General features: G+C 59.7%; 2 protein-coding genes across 4 annotated transcripts in view; one reads left to right on the top strand and one right to left on the bottom strand.

Annotated features, from left to right (window-relative positions):
• The first annotated feature begins 567 nt into the window (after positions 1-567).
• On the top strand, positions 568-3,208 carry CYP21A2 (cytochrome P450 family 21 subfamily A member 2). Its single transcript, XM_024121862.2, has 10 exons — positions 568-816; positions 903-992; positions 1,111-1,265; positions 1,351-1,446; positions 1,549-1,650; positions 1,753-1,839; positions 2,016-2,216; positions 2,470-2,648; positions 2,730-2,833; positions 2,925-3,208. The coding sequence occupies exons 1-10, from the start codon at positions 618-620 to the stop codon at positions 3,188-3,190; spliced, it is 1,479 nt and encodes a 492-aa protein (XP_023977630.1). The 5' UTR covers positions 568-617; the 3' UTR covers positions 3,191-3,208.
• A 173-nt stretch (positions 3,209-3,381) lies between these two features.
• TNXB (tenascin XB) overlaps positions 3,382-17,000 on the bottom strand; it is a 76,722-nt gene continuing 63,103 nt past the window's right edge. Inside the window, exons 25-44 of one of the 3 annotated variants that reach the window (XM_055079501.1) lie at positions 16,702-16,992; positions 14,538-14,867; positions 12,380-12,703; positions 11,641-11,988; positions 10,732-11,019; positions 10,089-10,367; positions 8,496-8,783; positions 7,158-7,481; positions 6,504-6,839; positions 6,098-6,220; positions 5,838-5,981; positions 5,527-5,646; positions 5,279-5,422; positions 5,058-5,188; positions 4,802-4,934; positions 4,555-4,706; positions 4,366-4,462; positions 4,113-4,274; positions 3,862-4,025; positions 3,382-3,506 (exon numbers count right to left, since the gene is read on the bottom strand). In XM_055079501.1, coding sequence (XP_054935476.1) covers positions 3,405-3,506; positions 3,862-4,025; positions 4,113-4,274; positions 4,366-4,462; positions 4,555-4,706; positions 4,802-4,934; positions 5,058-5,188; positions 5,279-5,422; positions 5,527-5,646; positions 5,838-5,981; positions 6,098-6,220; positions 6,504-6,839; positions 7,158-7,481; positions 8,496-8,783; positions 10,089-10,367; positions 10,732-11,019; positions 11,641-11,988; positions 12,380-12,703; positions 14,538-14,867; positions 16,702-16,992 — 4,280 coding nt within the window. In that variant the 3' untranslated portion in view covers positions 3,382-3,404. Of the gene's footprint in view, positions 3,507-3,861; positions 4,026-4,112; positions 4,275-4,365; positions 4,463-4,554; positions 4,707-4,801; positions 4,935-5,057; positions 5,189-5,278; positions 5,423-5,526; positions 5,647-5,837; positions 5,982-6,097; positions 6,221-6,503; positions 6,840-7,157; positions 7,482-8,495; positions 8,784-10,088; positions 10,368-10,731; positions 11,020-11,640; positions 11,989-12,379; positions 12,704-14,537; positions 14,868-16,701; positions 16,993-17,000 lie in introns of those variants that run through there. The other 2 variants (XM_055079499.1, XM_055079500.1) reach the window with 2 other exon arrangements.

The raw sequence follows: 17,000 nt of genomic DNA, 5'->3' as shown, positions 1-17,000 counted from the left end.
GACCATTTACTTCTTCAACTTTTGAGAGTGAAATGAGGCGCTGTCAGTGATTACACTGGGACTACAGGTGTAAACTGGGATAACGCAGGCAAACCAGGACCTCTGGTTCCCCTAGCTGTAGGTGAAAAGAAAAAACACACAGATCCCTTTCATCTGCTTTTGTTCTTCAGGCAGTCTGGGAGGGCGTATTAGGCAGGGGTTGTCATTTTTCTCTCTGAGACAAAGTCCGTGGCAGTAAGCTGGTCCGAGGTGGCAGGGTTGGGGGGTGCGGTGGGGGTGGGGAGAGGGCTCAGGCCCAAGAGCGGACATGTTTTCTTTCTTGCATGGTTGATGTGGAGGCAGAAAGCTGATGCTGGCTGAAGAAGGTCAGGGCTGTGTTTCCCTTCCTTTCTTCTTGATAGATGAATGGAAAAAGGCCTGCTCTTTGATATGTGGATTTTCGAAGGCCAAGAGGGCTGGTGCCATTCCAGGAATATGCTATTTTGTGGGCGGGACAGTGGGCAAGGACCTGAGGGAAGGAGTCAAGGGAGGCCTCAGAACAGCCCAAGTAGCCAGATGGCTGGAGGTCTCAAGAGCTCCAGGTGGCCAGGCTTGGGGCCCTGCCTGCGTCTCCAGCCATGGTACTCGTAGGGCTGCTGCTGCTGCCCCTGCTAGTCGGCACTTGCCTGCTGTGGGGCCGGTGGAAGCTCAGGAGCCTCCGCCTCCCACCTCTTGTCCCCGGCTTCCTGCACCTGCTGCGGCCCAACCTCCCCATCTATCTGCTTAGCCTGACTCAGAAACTCGGGCCCATCTACCGGCTCCGCCTCGGGCTGCAAGGTGAGCGTCTGCTCCCTCCCTCGCCCCACAGCGGCGTGGAGGTGGGGTCCTCTCCCTGCTGACACCCTGCTTTTCCTCTCCCCCAGATGTGGTGGTGCTGAACTCCAAGAGGACCATTGAGGAGGCCCTGATCAGGAAGTGGGTGGACTTTGCCGGCAGACCCCAGATACCGTCCTGTAAGGGGTGGGGGGGGCATTTCTTGATGGAAGAAGCAGGGGCTATGGGAGGCAGGGAAGGTCAGGCCCGTGGCTTCCTTGGTCAGTTCGACCCCCTGCCCCCAACCCCTACTCACAGACCAGCTGGTGTGTCAGCACTGCCAGGACATCTCACTAGGGGACTACTCCGTGCTCTGGAAGGCCCACAAGAAACTCACGCGCTCAGCCCTGCTGCTGGGCGTCCGCAGCTCCATGGAGCCCCGGGTGCAGCAGCTGACCCAGGAGTTCTGTGAGGTGAGGCTCGACTCCCACCGCTGGCCCAGGTCAGCTTCGCCCCTCCCGGCAGCCTCCCTATTTCGTTCATGCTGCTTCTCCTCAGCGCATGAAAGCCCAGGCTGGCGCCCCCGTGACCATCCAGAAGGAATTCTCTCTCCTCACCTGCAGCATCATCTGTTACCTCACCTTTGGAGACAAGGTCAAGGCTCTCTTGCCCTCACATAGGCTTGGGCCCGCCCCCCAGCCCCTCCCTGACCCTCTCCTGGTCCTGAACCGAAAGGATTCCCTCCTTTTCCGGCAGGAGGACACCTTAGTACATGCCTTTCACGACTGTGTCCAGGACTTGATGAAAACCTGGGACCACTGGTCCATCCAAATTTTGGACATGGTTCCCTTTCTCAGGGTGAGGAGGTGGAGCCCCGACACACCTGGTCCTGGGAGACAGGGTGGAGGTGGGGAAGAGGCTCCCTTCCCAGCAGCTACACTCTCTTGCCGTCTGCCCCAGTTCTTCCCCAACCCCGGGCTCTGGAGGCTGAAGCAGGCCATGGAGAACAGGGACCACATTGTAGAGAAGCAGCTGAGGCAGCACAAGGTGGGAACCGTGCGTGCACCGGGCTCCTCCTCAGCCCACCGCAGTGATGCTACTGCCCCAGAGCTAGGCAGCTTCTTTGGCACCCCACCAGTCCCGGACCTGCTGCCCCCCGCTGAACCCACCCCCCACCCGCCCCCAAGCCAGGCACTCAGGCTGGCTCCTCCTCCCCTCTCCAGGAGAGCATGGTGGCCGGCCAATGGAGGGACACGACTGACTACATGCTCCAGGGCCTGGGGAAGCAAAGAGTGGAAGAGGGCCCCGGGCAGCTCCTCGAAGGGCACGTGCATATGTCCGTGGTGGACCTTTTCATCGGTGGCACTGAGACCACGGCAAACACCCTTTCCTGGGCTGTGGCGTTCCTGCTTCACCACCCTGAGGTATGCCCTGGAGGCAGCCCGGCCAGGGCAGCGGGGACCCAGCTCGCTGAACCCGCCGCAGGCTGTGTTGGGAGGGGGTTGGGGGGAGTGAGTCTGGGGCGGGCTGGGAGGGGGCTCTCCTACTTGGCACAGACTCTCCGGTGAGCTGCTCCAGGGAGCGGTGGGAGGCTGGGCAGCCGTGGGTCGGCCAGCGGCAGGGCTCGGCTCCGGACCTCGGGCTTGCCCCCCCCACCCCCACCCACCCCGTTCCCAGATTCAGCGGCGACTGCAGGAGGAGTTGGATCGCGAGCTGGGCCCCGGGGCCTCGGGCTCCCGAATCCCATACAAGGACCGCGCTCGGCTGCCCTTGCTCAACGCCACCATCGCTGAGGTGCTGCGCCTGCGGCCCGTCGTGCCCCTGGCCTTGCCGCACCGCGCCACGCGGGCTAGCAGGTGACTCCCGAGGGGGCAGGGCCGATGGGCCAAGGCCCCAGCGGGGTCCTGGCGGGCCTCTAACTTAACCCTGCCCCTCAGCATCTTCGGCTACGACATCCCCGAGGGCACGGTTGTCATCCCCAACCTCCAAGGTGCCCACCTGGACGAGACTGTGTGGGAGCGGCCGCACGAGTTCCGGCCGGGTGCGTGGCGGGGCGGGTGCCCGGGGCGCGGGGGCGGCGGGGGCCGAGTGCCGGCGGCCGCTGAACCCCGGGTCCGTCCTTCCGCCCGCAGACCGCTTCCTGGATCCGGGCGCGAACCCCAGCGCGCTGGCCTTTGGCTGCGGGGCGCGCGTGTGCCTGGGCGAGCCGCTGGCGCGCCTCGAGCTCTTCGTGGTGCTGGGGCAACTGCTGCAGGCCTTCACGCTGCTGTCGCCCGCGGGCGCCCTGCCCTCGCTGCAGCCCCATCCCTACTGCGGCGTCAACCTCAAGATTCAGCCTTTCCAGGTGCGGCTGCAGCCCCGGGGGCGCGGAGGGCGGGGCGTGGCCGAGCGCCAATGACCAGTGACGGGGCCAGGACTCGCCTCGGTTCCTCCTTTTATTGCTCCCGTACAAACCCCTTCCCTCCCCCCTGTAAACATGGTGCTGTGAGATCGCGGGTGGAGAAGGCTTCCTCCGGCGGCTGGATGGTGAAGGTGGCCCCCCGGCTCTTCTCTGAGCGCAACCCCTCAGTGCTCGGCAGTCATGGTAGGGCGCTGGAGGGGTGAGCAGCGGCTCAGCCTCCCCTGCCCGGGGGCCGGTAGCTTCTTGGTCTCAGCTTCATTTCCGTGAAGGGCACGGAGAAGTCAAAGCCCTTCCAGTAGTACCAGCTCACTCCCTGGGGAGGGGTTGTTGAGAGAGAGTCAAAGCCTGACATCCCATCTGCTCGCACCTCACCTCCGCTCCCCTCTGGCGAGATGGTTCCCACAAACCCATCAAGGATCCTCCCTCCCTTTATCCTTCTTAAACCCTCAACTACAAAGGACTGAGGCTGAATCCTGAGCTGTCCCTTTACATCCAATAAATCATCTTCTCCTCGAGAAAAAACTTGCAGAGATTGGCATTACTGTTCCATTTCACAGACAAGGGCCCTGGGGCGCCGAGCGGCTCAGTAACTTGTCTTGTCACACTGTGCGTCACAAACACCCAGGCAGGCTGAGCCCCAGCTCCGTGCTGCCTCCTGGACCTCTCACCTGGTGGTCCACTGTGCTCCCGTAGAGCCCGTTGAGGTTGGCATAGTGGCAGTTCCTATACCACCAGGCCCCTCGGTAAGAGACGGCGCAGGAGATGAGCAAGTTGTTGGGGTCTCGGTCACGGGCAGAGAAGACGCTGCCGCTGTGGTAGCTCATGGAGTCCCCTGGGCGGGGCGTGGAAGGAGCAGTGAGGGCCTCTCCGCCCCATCCCCACCCCGTCCCTGCCCCCCACCCCCAGGCGCACCCCTCACCTGCAGTGCCGCGGTAGCCTTCCAGGTGGAGGCGGTAGTACTCATCGGCCGAGTCTACTTGGAAGGAGTCGTACTGGGCAAACACGGCCTCGTCCCCATCCCGCAGGTCCACACGCAAGGAGTAGTCGCCGGCTTTGGTCAGGCTGTGCAGGGCCTCGTTGCCTGGGGGTGGGGAATGTGTGCTCATGAGGGTCCTCGCGTCCACAGGGCCCCCCTCCCTCCCCCGGTCCCGCAGTCCCTGTGAGGCACTAACCCAGCCAGAACTCCGCGGAGATGTTCCCAAAACCGTGGGCATAGGCCTCCCAGTCCCTCCAGAAGTCAGTTTTTCCATCCATGCGGCGCTGGAACACCTGGAAGCAGGTGGGGGCACCCCATCAGCCTATGGCCCCGGGCACAGCAACCCTGCCCTGTGCAGACCCCTGGGCTTCTGACTGCCACCCACCAGCCAGCCGCCCCCATCGGTCTCCATGTCACAAAAGACGTTCAGGGGCCGCTCGCGGTTGCCGTTGAGGAAGATGGTGGTGGTCCTTGAGGTGCTGGGCCCGTTCTGCATCTCCTCCCCACAGTCCCGGGGGAAGGGGATCCGAAGTCCACCTGGGGAGAGGAGAGTGAGGGTCCAGTCCTTTTTCCAGGTTCTAGACGCCCACTGCACACTCAGCCCCCAACCTCAGGTCCCAGCGCCTGAGTACCAGTGGTGAAGGAAGTGGACACGGGCGGAGTGAAGCTGTGGTCCCACATGGCCCGGAGCCACACGCTATAGGGGGTGGAGGGAAAGAGGCCGTGAAGCTGGTGAGAGGTGACCCCTCCTGGGAGCAGGATCTCCTGTGGAACAGACAAGGGGCGGGTCAGGGGAGGGAGAGGGGGGCCCCACCCGGGAGGCAGAGGCAGCACTTCCCCGACGGGAGCCCAGGGAGGGAGCTGGCGGAGTGGCAGGGGTGAGGGCACCTGGGTCTGTCCACCAGGGGTGTTGAAGCTGAGCAGGTAGCCAGTTGGGGGGACTGGGGGCGCGATCCAAGTGAGCAGGGCTGTGCGGGGGGTCACCTCCTTGGCCTCCAAGTCCTGGGGGGCCTCCAACCCTGGGAGGGGGAGGAAGAGAAGATGGGGATGAGGCCCAGCCTGGCTCTCTCGCTCCTTCCCCGCCCCCCAACGCACCTCACAGACCGTACCTGTGGTGAAGGTGATGCTGGCTGGGGAGGTGAGGCTGGGGCCCCGAAGGCCATGCAGGGTCGCCGTGTAGTTGGTGTGGAGCTCAAGGCCTTGCAGGGGGTAGTCCACGGCGCTGCCAGGGGCCGAGCCCTGTAGCGAGGGCGCTGGGAGAGGGGCTGGGGCATCAGCGGCTGCCGTGCCGGAGCCCAGCCTGCCCTCTGCTCTCCCACCCTGACCAGTCCCCTCCAGGGGCCTCAGCCCTGCTCACCTCCTGGGGCTGTGACCTTGATGTCATAGGTATCCACCGGGGCCTGGGGGGGCTGCCAAAGCAGCAGGGCGGATCCTTCCGTCAGGTTCAGTGCACGCAGCTGGGTGGGGCCGTCAGGAACTGGGAGAAGGGAGGGGCCCAGAGCTGTCCCCGCTGCTCTCCCCACTCCTCGCCTTCCCAAACTCTGCTGGACCTCTCGTCTGCCACTGGCGCCTCCAACACCCCCTTTCCCTTTCCCCGTTCACTCTCAACTCCCACCCGTGCCTGCATTTTCTCCCCCTACTTCCTGCCCGGGTCCCAGACAGTCTCACCCGTGGTAAGGAAGCCTGTGAGAGGCTCACTCTCCTCAAAGCCACGGACGGAGACCACGGTGACGTCGTAGTGAGCGCCTGGGACGAGCCCCTCGAGTTTCTGGGTCCGGGCTCGGCCATCCACCTGAACACTCTGCGGCTCCCCTGAAAACACATTGGGCTGGGGAGGCGGCCAGGGAAGCCAGGAGGAGCTGCAGGGTGGGCAGGGCACGGGGCGCAGGAGGAATGGAGCAAGTGACACACGGGCAAGAGGGTATCACCTCCATCTGCCAGCTGGTAGGAAACTTTGAAGCTGTCCACTCTGGACGGGGGGGGCATCCAGCTGACCTTGGCTGACGTCTCCCCGATCTCGCTGAACTGGAGGTCACGGGGGCGCTCCAGAGCTGACGGGACACATGTGCCAAGCAATCATGGTGAGGGCAGAGGGCAGGGAGGCTCCTGCCCCGGGCTTCCCGCCCTCCTCCTCCTCCCTGGGCCCCACGGCCTCCGGACGTGCTCACCACCCCGCCTTTCCTCTAGACCTAGAAATGGAAGCCGCTCCGCAGACTCCAAGCTCGCCACCACCCACCAACTTCCCCTCTGGCTGAGGCACTAGGTGCCACCCTAGGGAGTACAGAGACCCCCGCTTTGGGGCAGCATGTGTATGTGCCCAGCATGGGGCCTTACCTGGGCTGAGGGTCCGGGCTGTGCCCTGGACGCTGTCGGCCTTGTGAGGCCCGCGCAGCCCATACAACGTAAGGGTGTACAGGGTCCCTGGACTCAGGTCCCGGAGCACAGCCGAGCGCCGTGTCCCTGGCACCGTCAGCTCCCGCTGCAGCGGGGAACGTGGATGCAGCTCCAGAGTGCTCGGTGACGGGACCCCAAAGCGGAGCAGGAAGGAGTCAAAGGCCTCGGGTGGGGCCTCCCAGTCGAGCCGCAGCGAATTGGTGGTCACATCAGTCACCGACAGGTGGGATAGGCGCGGCCCTGGCTCTCCGGGGGTCTGGCCAGCAGGAGCTGGCCCTGCAGAGTGGGTGGGAAAGAAGGGTTTGGAGACAGAAGCACACCAGCTAGGTGACCTGGGGCTAGATCCCTTCCACCACCCCACCCTGGCCCTCATTTCCTCATCTGCAAAATGGAGCTAACGAGGGGCTGGCTCCCACGGGTCGGACATAACGACAACATGTACGCGTAGAGCCGAAGGCTGCGCACGCGCCCCTTCCTCCCTCCATGGCGCCCTCGCGGTGTTCTTTCCCTATGGTCACCGCTTCTGGATACCCCCTTTTGCCTCTTCAGTCCCAGACTAGAGGCAGGCAAGGCCAGGCCCTACCCTGACGGTACCTGTGGTGCCCTCGGCTGAGACGGGCCCCAGGCGCTTCCCTTCATGCAAGCCGTAGAGGAAGAACTTGTAGGAGGTGCTGGGCTCCAGGCCTGACACGAGGACCTTGTTCTGGTCGCCACCCACGAGCAAGGCCTGGGGCTCCCCACCTGTGCTCTGATACTGGACCACGAAGGAGTCAAAGGGGCCCTGGGCCACGCTCCATGAGAGGCGTAGGGCGTCCGGGGACACGTCCTTCACTGCCAGTGCCCCCAGGCGGGGCCCTTCAGGGGGCTCGGGGGCCTCCGTGGCCAGGTGCCAGGGTGCTGGCATGGCCTCTTCTGGGGCTGCGTGGGAGAAGCCCAGAGAGAAGCTGAGCGGGGTTGGTGGGGACGGGGGCGGCGGGGCCCTCCCACTCCATCTCACCCTCCAGAGAGGGGATCGGGGCTGGCCGAGGCAGGGGACCTCATGGTCCCGGCCACGGCAGCGTGGAGGGAAGGCAGGGACTGAGGCTCTCCTAGCATCTTCCTTCTCTTGAATCTGCCACATCCCCACTTGGGCACTGACTCCTGCCACCCCTCGGCCTCTCTGAGTGCCAGCCCAGTGGCCCCATGACCTCTCTGTGGGGCTCCTTTGCTGTCTGAATCCGGTGCTTGCTTTCTCCTCCTTCACCCCGATGTCTCAGCGCGCCCCACTCTAGATGTCTGCACGGGCCCTGTTCCCTCCCCAACCTGCCAGGGCGCCTGGTGCCATGGCTTGAGGCAGGACTAACTCGGTCCCTCCCTGAGCTCAGGGCACGTGGTCCTCCCTGCTGAGAAGAGCTGAGGATGGAACTGGCTGGTGAACTCGAAGGGCGCATCCTGCCGGGCAGGTCGGCCCCGCCACCGCCAGGCTGATTTGAGGTGGGTGTTAGGAAATCTGGAAGGGGAACTCCGTCAGTGCAGCCGCTCCTGTTGGTTTCTATGCCCCTGGCCTGCTTTGTTTTCCAGTAATTTTCCATTTGAGGAAATGCTCCTGACTCATCCACGGGAGGGGGTTTGCCCTCATCTGGGCAAGGCCAGCGTGCCAGGAGGTAATAGCCGCCCCAGTAGAGTAATGGGGAGCAGCTGGCAGCACTGGGGCTGGGCGGGGGTTGCAGATTAGGGACCGCTGCCAGGGCTTTGCCTTGCCACCTGTCCTGCCTCCTGCTTCTGACCGACCCCTCGATCACGCTGGTTCCGAGGCTCTTCCTCCCCTGAGCCCTGTGCAGGGCCCCCTTACCGCTCTACCTCGCCCACTCCTGCCAGACCTTCAGCACAGAGGTGTGAGGACACCCACTCAGGCCGGTCGGCTAGGACCAATCAGGACAGCCTCCTGCTCACCTGTCATTCCCAGGACAGAGACGGGGCCCAGGCGCTGTCCTCTGAGGAGCCCATAGAGCAGAAATTTGTACTTCCTGCCAGGCTCCAGGCCCTCTATGGTGACCTCCCTCTGGTCTGCGGCCACGGGCACCGCCGAGGGCTGCCCATCTGTGTCCCTGTACTGGACCACAAAGGAGTCAAAGGGGCCCTGGGCCACTGTCCACAAGAGGCGCAGAGAATCCGAGGTCTCGTCTGTCACTGTCAGCTCCCCCAGGCGGGGTGGGCGCTGCCGCTCCGTCTTCAGGGGAGCTGTAGGGAGAGCGGGGCCGGAGGGAGAAAACCTTAGTTAAGAGCTGCCTTTACCTCAGCCCTGGCAACTTCTGGGAGGAGCGAGGGTCAGCCACCTGGGGAGACAGGCAGGCTGCTCCAGCCCTGCCTTGTACGAAGGAGCCCAGTTTCCTCCTCTGGAGGCCGCTGCCCAAACTCCTTCCTGCCCCCACTCCCCCACTCTGAGATCAGGGTGCAGTAAATGCATAAAAGAGCACCTCATGAAAGAGTTGTGGCTGGGACTGCAGGGAGGGCCTCAGTTTCCCTCTGACCCCCAGCCCCCCAGAGCAGGAGTGTGGCCAGAGCTGAGAAGGGCTCCCAGAGGGTGTCTGGGTTGTCAGGGAGATGGCCCCAAATAGTCAGAGCTGGGCGGGACAGCCAGCCAAGCTCACAGGCTCCCATCGCCCAGCCATAAACTCGCCCTCACTCACCATCAGCCTGGGCCCGCCTTTCCACCCGCTTCCCCAGCCCTGCACTAACACCACCAGACCAGGGCGGCTGGGTCAGGCAGTGGGAGAAGCCAGGGGACGGAGCTGAGCGGACAAAGGGCAGAGCAGAGCACAAAAGAGACTTGTCTAGGTGGGTGTGGGTACTGACTGACGGGGGTTGGAGAAGCCTGTATCCAGTCTCCACAATGAAGGTCTGGGGAAGGGAATTACGGAGTCTGAGAGCCCCAGGCCCCAACTGGCCGAGCGCCCCATCCTTGTCTGGCCAGGGTGACTCATGGTCCTGGAGGTGGGGTAAGGGTCAGTGACCCACCTCCATCCCTTCCTCGGGGGCTGAGTACTGGGCACAAGACACCAGATTTTTCCATAGTCTTTTTGCAGCCAAACCCTCCCATATTTTCCACTTCTTGCCACAGAGCTGGAATGAAGGGAGGAGGATGTGAACATTTATTGAACCCCAGTACATTTTAGTCATAACCGTCATGCAGGTGTGGAAACTGAGGTTCAAGGTAAAGAAGTGGCCTGTTGAAGGCCACACAGCTGGCAATCAGAATTTGAACACAGGTCTGCTTGGCTCCAAAGTCTGAGTTCTTTTTATTATACTGCCAATCAGTGAATGAAGGAAATAAATGCTTGGAACAGTGCCTGGCATTCAGTAGGGACTCAATAAATATTTGCTTTTGGTGTTAGGATTGTCATGCCAAGGCTGAAGAGAGGAGAATAAACTTTGCGGGAAGGCCCCGGGGCCAACTCTGGGGCTCAGATGAAAGGAAGCTCTGGAAAAGCCCGGAGGGTGGGGGTGGGGGGCGGAGAGTGGGGTGGAGGCAGGGCCAGGGCTCACCCGTGCTGCCTTCAGCAGAGATGGGGCCCAGTCGTTTCCTGCCTGCCAGCCCATAGAGCAGAAACTTGTATTTGCTACTGGGCTCCAGGCCGGGGATGGTGATCTCGCGCTGGTCTGAGGCCACAGGCACCACGTGGGGCTGCCCGTCCCTGTCCCTGTACTGAACCACGAAGGAGTCAAATTCGCCCTCGGGGACCGTCCAGGAGAGGCCCACGGAGTCTGGGGTCACGTCCGTCACTGTCAGCTCCCCCAGGCGGAGAGAAGGTTTAGTGTCTGGGACTGGAAAAGAGATACGTGCATGGAACGTGACAGAAATGAAGCCGACAGAGCCTCCTCGCGGCGCTAGGGCTCTGGGCGCTGGCTCTGGGTGCTGGGAGGGGGTGACCAGGTCACATGTCAGGAAGAGGGAAGGCAGAGGAGTAGGGATAAAAGAGGAGCCAGGCAAGAAAGCAAGTGTCCCTCGGGATGTAGGAGGAGTAGGATGGGAATGAGGGGGTAACGGGGGTACTCAGGGCCTGGATTTCACTGGACCCAGTAAATAAATGGGTCTGGAGTGTGGAGCACAGAAACGTGAAATTCCACAAGGGAGTGGAGGATGGTCAGGGGGCTCCAGGGTTAAAGGCGGCCTCCAGCCCTCACTCACGGGTCTTTGCGTCTGCAGAGACTGGACCGTGTTGTTTCTCATCCTGGAGTCCGAAGAGTAGGAACTTGTACTTGTGGCCCGGGGCCAGACCCGAAACCGAGACCTCTCGGAGGTGTCCACCCACGGGCACTGCCTGGGGCTGCTCCTGCACATCCTTGTATTGGACCAGGAAGGAGTCGAAGGGGCCCTGCTCCACTGTCCAGGAGAGGTGCACTGTGTCTGAGGTCACGGCTGCCACAGCCAGCTCCCCCAGGCGGGCTGCCACGGGGGGCTCTGTATTCAGGGAGGCTGGAACAGAGCAGAGGAGGCTGTGGTCAATGGCAGGACCCTGGGCCAGAGAGGGAGGGCTGTCCCCCGGCTATGAAATGAACACTTGTAGCAAACTCTTCTAAATGCTTAACATGTCCCAGGCATTGCTATAAGCAGTTCACAAACAGTACGCTTAATCCTCACACAACAGATGAAGTAGATGCTTTTATCCTTATCACCCTCATTTGACGGGCATCTGCGGCACAGAGAGGTTAAGAAACATTTGAAAATCACCCAGTGCCTTCAGAGCGGGATTCAAACCTAGAGAACCCGATTCTGCAGCCACGCTCCGAGCCACTAAAATGCTTGGTTAGGGAGACTGAAGAAGCCACACATGAACAATTGAGCAAGTTTGAGCTGCCAGATCATGAAGACAGGAAGAAAGCTGAAACGTATGAGGCACAGGCTACTTGCCCAGCTGACCCTGAACACACCGTCCATCAGCCCTCACTCAATTCAAGGATGAGGCGGGATCGTCAGCACCACGTGAGAAAAGAAAGGGACCCAGAGGCCCATTTGTGAGGAGTGCTGAGATCCAAAGGGCGAAACAAGAGAGCAACAGAGGGAAACCTGGGAGTCAGGGCCTGCCCTCTCACTCACCGGTCACGCCCACGGTGGACACGGGGCCCACACGCCGCCCCCCGTGCAGGCCGTACAGGTGCATCTTGTACTTGCGCCCGGGCTCCAGGCCCCCAGCGGTCACCTCACTCTCCTCGCCCCCGACACGCACCACCTGGGGCCCGTCCCTGCCCTTGTACTGGACGGTGAAGGAGTCGAAGTGGCCCTGGGGGACGGTCCAGGAGAGGCTCAGCGAGTCCGGGGAGGATCCTGTCACCGTCAGCTCCCCCAGGAGGGGCTCCTCGGGGGCCTCCGAGGCCTCTGTGCTGGGTTCTGTGGGGCTGGGGGTCTCCTCCATCTCTGTGGGGCTGGGGGTGTCTTCCTCTGCAGCTGAGAAGGAGAGACACAGAGAGGGTGAGGCAGGGACCCCAGGTGATGTCCTTGGGTCTCCTCCCAAGCCTTGGCCCCAGCTCCGGGCCCTGAAGTCAGTTCAGAGAAGCCCGTCCTTGGGGCTGGGTGGTCCTGCTCAGCTGACATCTCATAAACACGCCTGGAGCCTCCGGGGTCAGCTGTGGGGGACCAGGGCAGCCACCAGCATGGCTCACAGAGGCCCTTCTCTGCCCAGGGGGACACACTGGTCCTCAGGGAGCCTGGAGGACGCACAAAGGGCACCATGGCTCAGCCTCGAGTAGAGGGGCCTCCTGCACCCCACTCACCCATCACCTGAGAGAGGGTGATCCTCCCACGAGGTCCCACCCTGGGGCTTCCACCGTCCACTCACTTGTCACCCCGATGACAGAGACGGGGCCCACGCGCTGGCTGTCATGGAAGCCGTACAGGTTCATCTTGTACTTGTGGTCTGGCTCCAGGCCCGAGATGGTGACCCCGTCCTCGTATCCCGGCACCCTCACTGCCTTGGGCTGCCCGTCCCCGTTCTTGTACTGGATCAGGAAGTGGTCAAACTGGCCCTCGGGGATGGTCCAGGAGAGGCTCAGGGATTCGGGGGTGGCGTCTGACACTGCCAGCTCCCCCAGCTGCGGCTTGACGGGAGGCTCGGGGGCCGCAGTGGACGGGGCTTGGGTGGTCATGGCTTTGTAGTCTGGATCTGGACAGAGACATACAGGACAGGTGAGGTCTCCTCAGTCCTCAGTTCAGCATATAAAGTGGTGTATTACAAAAATAAAATAATAAGGAACAGGATGTGTCCACAGTAGCTCTAACTCTTATTCTTTCTGGTCCCTATAATGTCTGCCTTCCTGTCACCTTACCCTCATCCGCCCTGCCCTCAACCCCTACCTACCAGCACCCCTCCCAGGACACAGGCTCACATGGCCACTGTGCTCTGGGCCTCCCTCCACTGGGGTCTCGATGGCATCTTACTCCCGTTGGCTAATGTCTTGCCTCCCAAACAGCTCAGAACCCCTGCCCCACTTCTCCAATCAGAAACCTGGAGTCTTCCTGGATCTGTTCCTGTCCCCAGCTGCCATCAGACTCAGAGCATCCAATTCTCTCTCCCAAGTTCCTCCTGTGTCTCCTCACTCCCCACGCCTGCAGCCCCACCGTCCCTGTCTGGGCCGCCCTTACCTGTCACCTGGGTTATCACCTCCCCATGGTCTCTCTGCCTCCCTCCTCCATCTGTTCTTCACAGGAAGCCAGAATGAGCCTTTAGATGCACATCTGATGGTGTGAGTCGCAGCTTAAAACTGTGCAGCAACCCTCTTTATCCCCTGGAGAAATCCCTGGCTTCCTGAGCTCTCCCCCCGTATCTCTTCCTACCTCTCCACCCCCATCTCAAGACCATCTCCCCGACTCAGAGGAGTTCATACAAAATCCTCTCATGTGCCGTGATGTTCCTAGTTTCCAGGCTTTGTACCAGCTGTGATGTTGGTCTGATGCACCCTTCATCTTATCTCTAGGTGTCACCAAGCAACGCCTGCCCGACCTCAGGTCTCAGCTGTCCCGTGGGAACCCGTGGGCAGGCAGGTGGGCGTAGGCATCGCTGCCCAGTCTTGGTCTGGCCGCGGGGCTTCCTGTCACATACACATCCCCCTTTGCTCCATTTGCTGGTTCACAGCCTGCCTGTAAGCCCCAAAGGATAAGAACTGGTTTCTCTGCCGTATCCAAGCTTTCTCTCAGCGAACTTGCTCAGTACTTGGCTCAGGCCACCCACATCTTTGTTGAACTACAGGCGTCATAAGTCTGTTAATACCCAAACGACGAGGCTAGGGGGCGTTTCTGTCAAGACACTGCATTCTGAGCGCGCTCTGTCTTCCTCCACAGCCTCTAGTCAACTACATAGAGGCTGAGCCTCTGAGAGGACTCAGGGATGCAAGTATGATTCTGTTCAGTAGATTCTAAGAGACTGTCCAATTCCTCTGTTGTGAGGAGCTTTAGCAAAGTGTGGTCCTTGGACCAGCAGCAGCATCAGGGAGGATTTCATTTGCTTTTTTTTTTGGCTGCATCGGGTCTTAGCTCTGGCACGTGAGATCTTGTTGTGGCATGTGGCATCTTTCATTGTGGCACACGGGCTTCTCTCTCTAGTTGTGGCACGTGGCCTCAGTAGTTGTGGCACGCGGGCTCTCTAGTTGTGGCTCGTGTGCTTGGTAGTTGCAGCGCGCGGGCTTAGTTGCCCTGCGGCATGTGGGATCTTAGTTCCCCGACCAGGGATTGAACCTGCGTCCCCTGCATTGGAAGGCAGATTCTTAACCACTGGACCACTAAGGAAGTCCCTCATGGAAGATCTTAGAAATGCAGAATCTCTGGCCCCAGCCCAAATCTGAATCTGAATCTGCCCTTTAACAAGATCCTCAGGCCATCTGATGTCCTAAAGAAGACGTGCTTTCTAGAATATTTATGTTTTCACAAAGATGGTAATAAAGGGAAACCCTTCCAGGACCTGTCTTCCCCACCCCGCATCCCACTCCCCCAAATTCACTCACCGGTCACGCCCACGGTGGACACGGGGCCCACACGCCGCCCCCCGTGCAGGCCGTACAGGTGCATCTTGTACTTGCGCCCGGGCTCCAGGCCCCCAGCGGTCACCTCACTCTCCTCGCCCCCGACACGCACCACCTGGGGCCCGTCCCTGCCCTTGTACTGGACGGTGAAGGAGTCGAAGTGGCCCTGGGGGACGGTCCAGGAGAGGCTCAGCGAGTCTGGGGAGGATCCTGTTACCGTCAGTTCCCCCAAGAGAGGCTCTTTGGGGGGCTCCGGGGCCTCTGTGCTGGGTTCTGTGGGGCTGGGGGTCTCCTCCACAACCTCCTGGAGGGCTGAGAAGAGAGATTGGGGGTAGAGGCTTAGATGGTGACTTGCCCTGCTGGTGACGTCAACAGGGACAACCAGGTGCATCCAGCAAAATACTCCTCAAGCTGCAGGATTGGAGGCTTGCTCAGCCTCTGGGTGTGCCACTTGGTGACTCCATGCTAGAGAGACTGAGACGGGCTTGACGCCATCACATACTGGCTGGCATGCACCATGAACCTTCAGAAGGCAATTCGGACATGTCAGGAGCCAAGATACTGCTCATTTCCTTTGGCCCAATAATCTCATTTCTGGGCAGCTATCCTAAGAAAATTATTAAAAAGCAGGAAAAGTTGTATCACAGGAGTTCATTTTGGGATTATTCATGACAGCAAAATGTGTCAGGGCTCCAAAGGAACCACAGAAGAAGATTAATTTTGTTATGGCACTTTCACCATGAAGCATCAAATAACCATTAACATGATGATTAATGCAGGTTGTGTAGCCACATGATAAATGCTCTCAGTGTAACTTGCGTACAAAAAAAGTAAGAGCCAAGAATTGTATGAATACTCGGCAACCTTAAAACATGCGCTGCATGGAAAATGCAGAAAGAGAGGATGTGTGTGTTATGTACATTGTTATGAATGGTGGTTCTTGGGTCAGAAGGTGGTCCAATAAGAGATTTTTTTCCCTACCCTCCAAACTTTCCATCATGTTGCTATATTCTTTTCACAGAAAAATACAGACTTAAAAAGAAATCCTGAGTTATAAAAATTAGTAAGCCGGTGGAGGATGTGGAGTGGGGACATGGGTCCCTCCGTACTTTGCATGTGCTTGTGATTTGCATGATAGAGGGTTCCTCTGTCTGGAGTATCTTCAGGAGAGGAGAGTGAACCTCACAGAGGCAGCGACTCTCCCCGCAAAAGACTGACTCACAGAGGGGCTGTGTTCTTCCACATGCAGAGGAACTCTGGTGAAATACTGTCACCAGGCATAAGAATCGGGCTGACGGTGACTTAGAGAAGCCAGCCTGACTGCAATTTTGGAATTTAATTCACCTTGTGATTTTTTTCTCCTAATTTCTTAGAGACTAGAAATTGTAACTTTTTCATAATCAGAAATGAAATAAGTTGCAAGAATCATGAGGGGGAAAGACAGAAGAAATACAGGAGAGAAGACATTTTGAAAAATTTTTTTTCCTGATTATAAAAGAAATGTTTGTCATTTAAGAAAATGTAAACGACACATAATGGAATAAAACAGAAAAAAAGTACTGGAACATTCTATCCTGTCTCACAAACCATGCATCCCACAGGCGTTTCCTTCCAGTTGTCTTACCGTGCAAGTTATTTTCAAGTGGTTGTGATTAGCCTCCTTACAAAAATTTTAAACTCTTTCTTTATTGTAATAATATAAAGTAATTGTCTTATGTTGAAACATTTCAATGATGCCATAATAGGTGATTTTAGAGATGTTGTCTAATTACTTAATCATCTCAATGTGGTTCGATGTTGGGTTGTTTTTTCTTCCTTTTTTTGGTTATAAGAAAGAATGCTGTGATTTGTGATTAAGATGGAAAGAAAAGAAAACTCTGGTAATGTCACGCTTGGTCTGTGCCTGACACATTTCACCCTTGGAGGGAGCCAGTGATTGACCATCAGAGGAGGCCACGTTACTGTGAGCAATGAGGCTGTAGGTTGGCAAAGGCCAGGGCACTACACACGGGTCATGGCCCAGGGCTATGGAGGGAGGGCATAAAAGGGGACCAAAGGCTGGTGAAAGAGCAGAACAGTCAACCAGATAACCCATGAGGAAAAGGTAGCTCTCCCCCGAGACCGCCTGAGCCCCGCCCTCACTCACCGGTCACGCCCACGGTGGACACGGGGCCCACACGCCGCCCCCCGTGCAGGCCGTACAGGTGCATCTTGTACTTGCGCCCGGGCTCCAGGCCCCCAGCGGTCACCTCACTCTCCTCGCCCCCGACACGCACCACCTGGGGCCCGTCCCTGCCCTTGTACTGGACGGTGAAGGAGTCGAAGTGGCCCTGGGGGACGGTCCAGGAGAGGCTCAGCGAGTCCGGGGAGGATCCTGTCACCGTCAGCTCCCCCAGGAGGGGCTCCTCGGGGGCCTCCGAGGCCTCTGTGCTGGGTTCTGTGGGG

The sequence above is a fragment of the Physeter macrocephalus genome, chromosome 18 (genome assembly GCF_002837175.3).
Source record: "Physeter macrocephalus isolate SW-GA chromosome 18, ASM283717v5, whole genome shotgun sequence".
Lineage (NCBI taxonomy): Eukaryota > Metazoa > Chordata > Mammalia > Artiodactyla > Physeteridae > Physeter > Physeter macrocephalus.
The sequence above is the reverse complement of the archived record's forward strand: the minus strand, read 5'-3'. Positions and strand labels throughout refer to the sequence as shown.

Coding starts and splice junctions, on each gene's coding strand:
- CYP21A2 (XM_024121862.2), top strand. CDS start 618: ATGGTACTCGTAGGGCTGCTGCTGCTGCCCCTGCTAGTCGGCACTTGC. Junction 1,651..1,752: donor ACATGGTTCCCTTTCTCAGG/GTGAGGAGGTGG, acceptor CGTCTGCCCCAG/TTCTTCCCCAACCCCGGGCT. Junction 2,217..2,469: donor TCCTGCTTCACCACCCTGAG/GTATGCCCTGGA, acceptor CCCCGTTCCCAG/ATTCAGCGGCGACTGCAGGA.